General features: G+C 45.2%; 3 protein-coding genes across 3 annotated transcripts; 1 reads left to right on the forward strand and 2 right to left on the reverse strand.

Annotated features, from left to right (window-relative positions):
• The first annotated feature begins 256 nt into the window (after positions 1 to 256).
• Positions 257 to 1,177, forward strand: LOC120653883. The gene is made up of 3 exons (XM_039931562.1): positions 257 to 621; positions 712 to 801; positions 957 to 1,177. Exons 1-3 carry the CDS (start codon positions 388 to 390, stop codon positions 1,032 to 1,034), a joined length of 402 nt encoding a protein of 133 aa, XP_039787496.1. The 5' UTR covers positions 257 to 387; the 3' UTR covers positions 1,035 to 1,177.
• A 266-nt stretch (positions 1,178 to 1,443) lies between these two features.
• On the reverse strand, positions 1,444 to 3,856 carry LOC120653882. Its single transcript, XM_039931561.1, has 5 exons — positions 3,289 to 3,856; positions 3,024 to 3,130; positions 2,587 to 2,955; positions 1,981 to 2,492; positions 1,444 to 1,755 (listed from the first exon to the last, which is right to left on the reverse strand). Exons 1-4 carry the CDS (start codon positions 3,512 to 3,514, stop codon positions 2,019 to 2,021), a joined length of 1,176 nt encoding a protein of 391 aa, XP_039787495.1. The 5' UTR covers positions 3,515 to 3,856; the 3' UTR covers positions 1,444 to 1,755; positions 1,981 to 2,018.
• Positions 3,857 to 4,991: 1,135 nt separating this feature from the next.
• LOC120653884 (transmembrane emp24 domain-containing protein p24delta3-like) lies at positions 4,992 to 7,950 on the reverse strand. The gene is made up of 4 exons (XM_039931563.1): positions 7,643 to 7,950; positions 5,974 to 6,183; positions 5,777 to 5,853; positions 4,992 to 5,433 (listed from the first exon to the last, which is right to left on the reverse strand). Exons 1-4 carry the CDS (start codon positions 7,832 to 7,834, stop codon positions 5,289 to 5,291), a joined length of 624 nt encoding a protein of 207 aa, XP_039787497.1. The 5' UTR covers positions 7,835 to 7,950; the 3' UTR covers positions 4,992 to 5,288.
• Between the last annotated feature and the right edge of the window lie 1,154 nt (positions 7,951 to 9,104).

Genomic DNA, 9,104 nt, shown 5'->3' on the forward strand with positions numbered 1-9,104 from the left:
TGGGAGATCAGCGGATCGGCACCAAGGTCGGTGGGACGGCGGGAGGCGACTTCGAGCGAGTTGGCGGCCGTCGCCGAGAGGCGAGAGAGGGAGGCGACGAGGAGTTTGAAGTTGAACGGTGAATCGCCACTGGGCCTAATGTGGCCCGCAAACGACTAGCCGCACTTTTGCCCCGTATGCAGCCCATTTCTCCCGACGGGGGGCGTTCGGACTTCGGATCATAGTCATAGCGCCCAGCCCGCGTACGAGCAACCACCCCTAACCCAACCTGACCCGCGCCGCCGCGCGAGACGGCGTCACCACTTCCGCGCGGCCAACGCTTCCGCCTCGTCGGCAATAGCCCACCGCCGAGCAAAGCAAGTAGAAGTAAGCAACCGAGCCGAGCCGATGGCGGCGGCGCTGTCCGCGCTCCCGCGCGCCGCTTCCCGCTTCGCGCCGTGTGGCCGCCGGCCTAATTTCCGCGCCATCTGCGCCGCAGCTGCGGCCGGCGAGGCCTCGAAGCAGAGGCTGGTGCTGTACACCAAGCCGGGGTGCTGCCTCTGTGACGGGCTCAAGGAGAAGCTCCACGCCGCCTCCCTGCTCGCCGGAACGGCCTACTCCCTCCCGTCCCTCGAGCTCCAGGCAAGCCAATTTGCTCGACCATGCGTTGGCTAGTTGGTTCCTTCTAGGTAGCATGTATTAACTTTGACTAGGATTTCGGGTGCCACTTAGGAGAGGGATATCACGACGAATCCGGAGTGGGAGCGGCTGTACCAGTACGAGATCCCAGTGCTGGCCAAGGTGCTCCCCGACGGGACCGAGGTATCAATCATTGCATTATTATCTGATTCGATTTGCTCGCGTCTACCCACTTTGGGTTCAGGCTTTCCCTCGTTATTTACCAACTACGACATAAAAGTACTTTGTTTAGTGCAGCTCCTCCCTAATCCTTTTGTCGTCCCATAATCACATTGCAGGAAATACTTCCCAGAATATCGCCTCGTCTGAGTGTGGAGCTCATACAGAAGAAAATTTATTCCGTGTTTGATCAGTAAGGACTAAGGAGGCATTTTTTTGGGGGGAAAGAACATGAGTTTATTTTATGAATCGATAAATCCAGCTGTAAGATCATCAATTGATACCATTACGTGTGTCGTAAACTTTCTTGATTGGGATACATGCTTTTCATTTTTCCTGACCTGAATTGCATTCCGTAAGTAATTCTTTTAGGTTTGTGCATTGCTTTGAGAAAATAGTTCATATATAGTGACATCCAAATATTTATGTTGGGTCCTCAAAAATATACTCATGATGGTCAATGATCTTATAGGGAAATACAGATAATTGAACAGACCACCTTATGGAAATATGGAATAAGGAGTGAAATCTAGGCAGACAGAAGTAGAAGGGCATAAAACCAGAAGTATAGAGAAACTTCAATGCTGAAACAAGATTCACCAGTAATTCAGTAAACATACGTGAGCAAGAATGCATGAGATGCTGGGGGCAATGAGTAAAGTTATTTTAACTGACAGATAGGCAGCCATTTAATTGTTGTTGCCCCACTATTATACCTGGAGCCTGGGAGTTATCCAGCTTTCTGGTAAATAACCTCCCATTTTCTATTTACACTTGACTGAAATTCCTTACAACGTTAGCCTAGGCACAACTACTTCATACCCACCTTGTTGTAACCAGAAAACTGTATCGAAGGATCATGCTGTGGTATAAACTGCATGAACACACCAGAGGTGTTGAAGTACTAGGGACCATTCACTGCAGAAACAATATTCAGAGTTTCAGACAAGCAACCAACATGCATATATCCTTAGTGATGTATCCATGTGAAGCCATGCACTCTAATTTTGAGGTAATTTCAAGCTTCGCAGTTGCAACAATGCTAAGATACGCTATGTGTTTTTCATTAACAAGATGTAAATCAATCTTATAACAAAAACAATATATTTTAGAGCTGTCTTGGTAAAACCTAAAACAACTTACTTTCTTTGGTTCCGGTACTGGCGCAATGAATGTTGGTTCTACCATTGCAATGCTGTTTTTCTTGCCTTCATATGCGTATTCCCTGTGAAACCATTTGACAATTGTGGAGAAATCACCATGGAAGGTACATGCATTAACCTGCGATGTGGAGTGGCTTCGTTTTGTCTTTTCACCAAAGCAGGGCATGGAAAATCCCCATATGTACTGGTTTTTTGGTGCTCTGATATTGGAGGCCAGGATAGGGATGGTGTTGGTGTTGGAGGCATGCTAGGAGCACAGGATGGAAGGAAAGCTTCTAGGATTGGAGACAACTTCACATCTCTAATTCTGCCAAAAATTGAGGCATTTAGACCAAGGTTCCTTGAACTCTGTTCTGTGATGATTTGGGCTAGCTGTCTCAGCCTGTAAGGTTGTAGAAAATCGCTGCAATCTATCAAGGAAATGAAAACTTGGACTGTAACTGGTGTTGCAACCGTTGAGCCATTCATATTTGTTAACCTGACAAATAATTCCTGCATTTGCATTTTGGCATAGTATATGCTGTGACTTCATGTCAAGATCTTTAAAGGAAAAAAAATAGTGCATGAGAGGGTATAGTGGGGTGACCTCATCTGGCGTCAGCTGCAATATTGATGCAAGCTCACTCTTCATCTCCTCAAGAAATCCCCTTACTTCACGGATTGTCGAGTCACATGTGATGCTGAAAATAGGCTGAATTGAGTCTGCATGGGAAGCATTATGTGGAAACAATACTGTAATCCCTCCTGGGAATCCCAAGATCTCTAAGCAAAGTGGGTCTCCAAAAATAGATGGCGTCAGAGATAAATTCAGCTGCTGAAGTGTAAGTTTTATCAAATACGTTCTCAGTGCGTTGATGGATTCTATGCTCATGGAGGTATTTCTTGGGTCTGGAAGAACACCAAATTTCACATAAGTGGTATTCGTGTAATTGTATGGACGCATCGAAACTGAAACCTGCAGAATTTCCATCCAATATTCAGTTGCTTGGCAAATTGTTTGTGGTACTGAAGTGAACTTCATACCTTGCTATTGGGCACTCCTATTTGGTTATATATATCTTTTTCAAGTGTCCCGCTTTGTGAAGCTATCTGTGACTGTGGCACTAACAAAATGAATCCTCCCTCGATTTCTGCTTGAGAAACGAATTTTTGGGTGTTATAAGAAGGTAAAAGAATGGGGGAGAACTGGACGAACTGGTGTTCTGCTATGCACAAGTTGTGCTTTCATGTTCTTTTACTGAAGATTTTTCCTTCGTTCTTTTGGAGGAACTGTAATCCCTGGACTTACCTGCAGGTATGTCAGGGTCATCAGGGACCCCTCCTCCTGATGCCCGGAGATGAAGCAGCATGAAGAAGGCCGAGAGGAAGACGCCCACAGCGAGGAGCAGCACAGAGACGCACTTTCCATTAGCCACCTTGCCGACGACTGCGCCACACCGGCAGCGGCTGAACCTGATCACCGGCGCAGCGTTGGGGAAGGCCTGCTCAGGCTCAGCGCGACCGGCCTTGCCCATGGCGAGCGCATCTGGCACTCGTTTCTCTTCGGCTGGTCAGTGTGGAGAGATCATCTAAGCTGGCGGCGGCGGCGGCGGCGGCGTAGCGTTGGGGGCCAACCGGAAAGCTGGCACTGGTGCTCGCCGTTGCCGCAACGGCGACGTGAATGGGGACGGGTTTGGGTGAGCGGCGGATGGGAATGTCCCAACGATAACAACATAGGCCCAACGGCGACGTGAATGGGGACGGGTTTGGGTGAGCGGTGGATGGGAATGTCCCAACGATAACAACATAGGCCGGCTGTCAATGTTTGTTGGTTTAGTTTTGAACGTAGAAAAAAGGTTTTAGCTCCGGTTGTTTTGACTTTTGTTCTTCTACAGTTTTCCATCTAGTTGCATCAAGAAGCACTAGGAAAAAGCTCCCCCCCCCCCTGTTTAAGAATCATACTTACTTTTGCGCTACTTTCAGGGAAAAAAAAAACTCCAGGATGAATCGATTGGATTTACCACGAGTTTGATCTGTTGTCAAACCAAACATTGAAACGGCGTCATCTGGCGCAGAACGACATCCCCATCCAGTAAAGTACTGCTGCAGAAGGCCTTCCGTTTATTTTGCGTCCCTATCGATTTCCCCAATTTCAATTTCGTGCATCCAGGACAGTCAATACAGTTGTTGTGAAGTGATGTCACAAAGTAAGCTAAGTGCGATGAGCAGGCATCACGTTGCGATGAGCAACAACAAAACAAGCTGTTCCGTTGATGCTTACAATGCTCCTGATAAGATTTCCTGGCACGGCACCAGTGCTCGGTGTAGGCTGTGTACCACAGCGCTGTACCAATTCCCAGGCGGTAGCAAGAAATCTGCCCCTTTTCTAGTTCACACCAGGGTTAAATTTTCCGACCGGTCGCCCCTAACCGCCGGGCTCTGGTTCCAGCTAACCGGACCGGTTAGTCCGGTTACCGGTCAGAACCGGACAAACGCAAATTTGAATTCAAATCCCCCCTTGAAACGGTTCTAACCGGTATACCGGCCGGTTTGACTGGTAACCGGTCAAATTTATTTTTTTTCTTTTTTTTGTTTAAATTCAAATGCCCGCAAAATATACTAAATAGATGTTTGTGTAACATATTTTAGTCTAAATGAACCCTCCAACCCTCTTTTGTACTACTTTTACATTGTATTTGTATAATTTTGTATATACATTTTTTTGTTTAACTTCAAATCCCCGCAAACTATACTAAATGAACGAATTTTTAAGAAAATTTGACACCATTAAATTCGTCGCACCTTAAAGTATTTTTAGGATTTTTTGGGAATTTTTCATTTTTTTGAATTTAAATTTAAATTTTGAATTCGGGCCGGTTTAATACTGGCCCAAACCGGAACCGGACCGGTTTGACCGGTAACCGGTCAAACCGGACCGGTTCCCACCGGTTAGGTAAACCCTGGTTCACACCTGCCCTTTGTAGGATCATCATTTCCAAGAGCTAGCATCGGTAATAACAATTGGAAGGCAACAAGAGCCCCATGTAGTCACAAAAATTTTGCAGCTGAGATGTGTTCACCTTTCTGATTATACAACATACCAGGATGGAATATCCTGGTTATATCTATCTGCCTAAGCCTGAAGATGTGCAAAACTTCCCAGAAATGAAAATTCCATTCAAACGTAGTTAAATTACATACAGTTCAACTTGCTCATCAGCCATCACTGGTGTGAAACGAATAAGACAAAATCGCCCCTTTCAAAGATCAACAACATTTGAGGCACAGTGCAACATCAGACGAGCAGATCTAAATGAGCTTCTTCTTTCTGAAGAACCCTTGAAGATGCCACAATTGCAAGATTGATACTGCAATGCAGACACCTAGTGACAGAATACTGAACCAGGCAACCCTTGCGTTTGTTTTCTCACTCACAGTTCGCATATCTGCCTCCCTGCATGGATAGATCAAAGCAATCATTAGCGAGGCCACTACCTGAAAATCCTGTAGGGCAAGAAATCTGTAGGCTTCCTATCTCACACATCACACATACCCATTTGTCATAGGAAGAACTTTGAAGGTAGTAAGTTCATTAGCAAAAGATCTTCTACAAAAAGGTAAAACAAACCCTCTGTTGTACAGCAGATTGGAAGTTGAAATACACAGAACTGATATCTCCAGGACACAGACACCTTCTAGTGCCAATATGCCAAATTTATGTTTAAGTAGAAGACTCGATTGTCAGAACAGATATAGCTATATAAGATTATTCCAGACAGGTGGAAGAGATGACTTGCCTTGCTTTGAGGTAGATCAAATTCTGATGAATAGCTTGTACTGCGACTTCAAGTTTCCGAAGCTCTAGCTCTACACCCTGCAGAAAAAAAGGGAGGCTCCATTCAACTGACAACACCAAATACTGCATTGAATACGAGTTCATGACGCTAGGACAGAAATGTGGTTTGGTACTACAATTCATATTCCAACGACCAACCTCAATTTTTTCTTTCTTAGCAATAGCATCCCAGTCCTTTGTTGCAAACCCAATCTTCCAGTCAAGATTCACAGAAACGCCTGATCCTTTCTCTGCACTATCTATCCAGAAGCATGCAAGGTAGTTTCCAGCTTCAGCAGTTGTGAATGCAAATTGACCAACTGTAGCATTCTCATTGTGATGTAAGGCGTTCCCGAATGGTGAAGTAACCTGCACAAAGCATCATATTTTTATGAAAATGATAGGAAGAGTTTACAGTATATACTAGTAATCCGTACATCAGATTTTCAACTTCAGACAAGTGCCGATATTCTCAACAACAGAACAGAAGAATCAAATTGGAAAACTCGATCAGAATGAACTAGCATTTCTCTATTGCATACTGAGACTTGTCTGAAGAAAATTTTGACCCTGAAATATATTTATACTTGAAAACCATGCCATTCACACATCCTCAAAATGACTAGGCACTCCTCAACATAACAAAACATGTGCTCAGTACCTAGATGTTGAGCAAAGGATGTTCAATTCACATCGAATCTAAGGTGAGGAATGAAGCCAATTCTTTACTCTGTATTATGGGGGTGATGCGGACAAGAATAATCTTTTGACTCTGCTAATTTACAAGATCTAAAAGTCAGTTAAGGTATCTTATCATGCCTGTTACCTTAGCTTTTCCTTAGACAAAGACACAAAACATAGAACAGTAGACATAAAAATGGATTTTTAAATATAAAAAATGTATATAAAAAGCTCAGCTCATCTCTCACTGGCTCACCTCAGTGCTCTTATTCAATTTGTCCCTGTTTGCCATGCCCTCTTATTCCATTGCACTAGAACGATTCTTATTGATTACAGTTTTACTGTCTACTTCTTAACCTCATGCAATTTTTACATAGTTCACTGGAAAAGAAATATCCAGATCCCCTAAAATGAATCACCTAATATTCTATCCCAGCTCATGAGTTTGAAAATCAACGCTGCATCATCAACATGAATCATCCTAGGTGGAAACCACAATTACTTAGACAGAATGAAACTGCCTGGTTTGAGAATAAAAAAACGCATCATCAACATGAATCATGGAATTGGAATCTACTTAAAGCAAAAGGCCTAGAGCCAGCTTTTTGACAAACTAGAAGTCCATGTCTAATCATACAACCAAAACAAGTCTAGATACAGACATACAGTGCTCAAGTAGTAGATGCAACAAATTCCTTGCTTTTCAGCCGGAAACAGGTTAACGGACATGAACAATTTACTCATAGTAAAATGAATACACTCAGAAGCCTCTTGGCTTTACCTCTCCTTATTAATACAACAGGAAGCTCTCCTGCTGGTTCCGTTTTTCTTTAAAAAAAAGAATACACTCAAATAAAAAGGCACACGTTTCTGCACATCTGCAGCACAAAATTGAGCAATCGAGCATCATCATTGGCAGGTCGTTCAGCTCCCGACAAATTCAAAATTCTTGGTATCCGGCAGCGTGCAGCCCCAGGACTCAGTAAATCCATTTTTTTCACACTGCTCAGCTCCATTTAATGCACAAAAATCACCATGGAATAAAACTCTAGCATTCCAGACTAATCGGTATCCACATCACATCAAGGCTCGCTACACTGAATCAGGGAAAGCCGAAGAACAGAATCGCGGGAAGAGAAGAGATTACCTTGACGGCGATGGTGGGGTGGGAGTAGGAGTGGGACTCGTACATGATGGAGTAGTCGGAGAGCACGACGACGTTGGATTGGATCTCCTCCGACACGCACTTGGTCCCCGACTGCGGCACGTCCAGCCTCACCGCCTCAGCCTGGAGCGAAGCGACGGCAAGAACAACCGCGAGGGCCAGAGTGGCCGCCATCTTGGCCACCGGACCTAGGGATCTCCGCCTCCCGGGGTCGCTCGGGGAGGGAGAGGGAGGGAGCCTGTCAGGTGGAGACTAGTTGGGGGAGCCGTGGCGTCGGCAGATGACGGCTGAAGAAGTCGGGGGGCAGTTTTGAAAGAGAGGGGAGCACGTGACGGGATCACGTGATGCTGTCTTCACCCGACGGGGTATGACAAGCGGGCCCGTTATGACGTGTCAATGCTTGCTGTTTGCACTCTGCAGAAATAAATCTTCGAAACACGAATTTTAGGCTCAAACCGAGCAATTTTATTGGACCACGTCACCTCCAATCCTCGTCCGTCCGATCCTGAGTGAACGGTTGGAAACTTGGAATCAAGAAAAGGCTCGGGTGCGTGCTCCCAGCCTCTTCCCTCGCCGTCCTCAGCCTCCTCCAACTCGACAATGTATGATCGAGATGGCGGACTAGAGGGGTAAATAGTTTTTTTAAAACTAATTGCGCCGGCTAACTAAAACTTATGTGGAATTGAAACTATTCACTTACCCAAGACTTCACCCCTCTAACTATGACTCTAAGACACCTCAAAAAAATCCTACACAAAGCAAATGGAGTGCCAAGCTAGCAATAGCTCTCCTAACTATTCTAATGCCAAGCCACACAAGTCTAAGCACTAATACTTCACAAATCGGGGGAGCTCCTACACACCTCTAATGAGCAAAGCACAAAGTCAAATCTAAGCTCACTAGATGCTCAAGGACAAGGATACACAATCCAAATCCAAGAGCTCAATTTGCTTAGCTACACAATCTAAGCAATAGCAACTAATTAAGTTACACAAGCTAACTAGTTACACTAGAGAGCAACTACACAAACACAAGATATAGATGAATGTAAATACAAGGTTTGTGATTTGGAGAATGCAAACCACCGAGAAGAGTAGACAAAATTGACACGGTGATTTTTATCCCGAGGTTCACTTGGTTGCCACCAAGCTAATCCCCGTTGAGACAATCTCCAAGGTTGCCGTCGACCCTCTTGCTAGTGGTGACTCTCAAGTCACACTCTCCCACGTGGAGTGCTCACACCGAGCTCTAGCACATGATCCGTCCGAACCACTTGTTGTTCTTCACGTCTCGCTCAACTAGAGTTACTCTTCGCGGCTCCCGCGGGGTGAGCACAATACCCCTCACAATCTCTTCTCCGGAGCACCGCACAATCTTCTTACGGGCTTCAACGGAGCCTCTTGCCACCAAGCTGTCTAGGAGGTGGCAATCTCCAAGAGTAACA

The sequence above is a fragment of the Panicum virgatum genome, chromosome 1N, assembly GCF_016808335.1.
Source record: "Panicum virgatum strain AP13 chromosome 1N, P.virgatum_v5, whole genome shotgun sequence".
Classification (NCBI taxonomy): domain Eukaryota; kingdom Viridiplantae; phylum Streptophyta; class Magnoliopsida; order Poales; family Poaceae; genus Panicum; species Panicum virgatum.

Excerpts from the sequence above, each read along its gene's own strand:
- LOC120653883 (XM_039931562.1), top strand. The coding sequence starts at position 388 with ATGGCGGCGGCGCTGTCCGCGCTCCCGCGCGCCGCTTCCCGCTTCGCG. Across the intron at positions 622-711 it reads TCCCGTCCCTCGAGCTCCAG|GAGAGGGATATCACGACGAA; the intron begins GCAAGCCAATTT and ends GGTGCCACTTAG. Across the intron at positions 802-956 it reads TGCTCCCCGACGGGACCGAG|GAAATACTTCCCAGAATATC; the intron begins GTATCAATCATT and ends ATCACATTGCAG.
- LOC120653882 (XM_039931561.1), bottom strand. The coding sequence starts at position 3,514 with ATGGGCAAGGCCGGTCGCGCTGAGCCTGAGCAGGCCTTCCCCAACGCT. Across the intron at positions 3,131-3,288 it reads TGACCCTGACATACCTGCAG|AAATCGAGGGAGGATTCATT; the intron begins GTAAGTCCAGGG and ends TTTCTCAAGCAG. Across the intron at positions 2,493-2,586 it reads TGCAGCTGACGCCAGATGAG|GAATTATTTGTCAGGTTAAC; the intron begins GTCACCCCACTA and ends ATGCAAATGCAG.
- LOC120653884 (XM_039931563.1), bottom strand. The coding sequence starts at position 7,834 with ATGGCGGCCACTCTGGCCCTCGCGGTTGTTCTTGCCGTCGCTTCGCTC. Across the intron at positions 6,184-7,642 it reads ACCCCACCATCGCCGTCAAG|GTTACTTCACCATTCGGGAA; the intron begins GTAATCTCTTCT and ends TGCTTTGTGCAG. Across the intron at positions 5,434-5,776 it reads TTGATCTACCTCAAAGCAAG|GGAGGCAGATATGCGAACTG; the intron begins GCAAGTCATCTC and ends CTATCCATGCAG.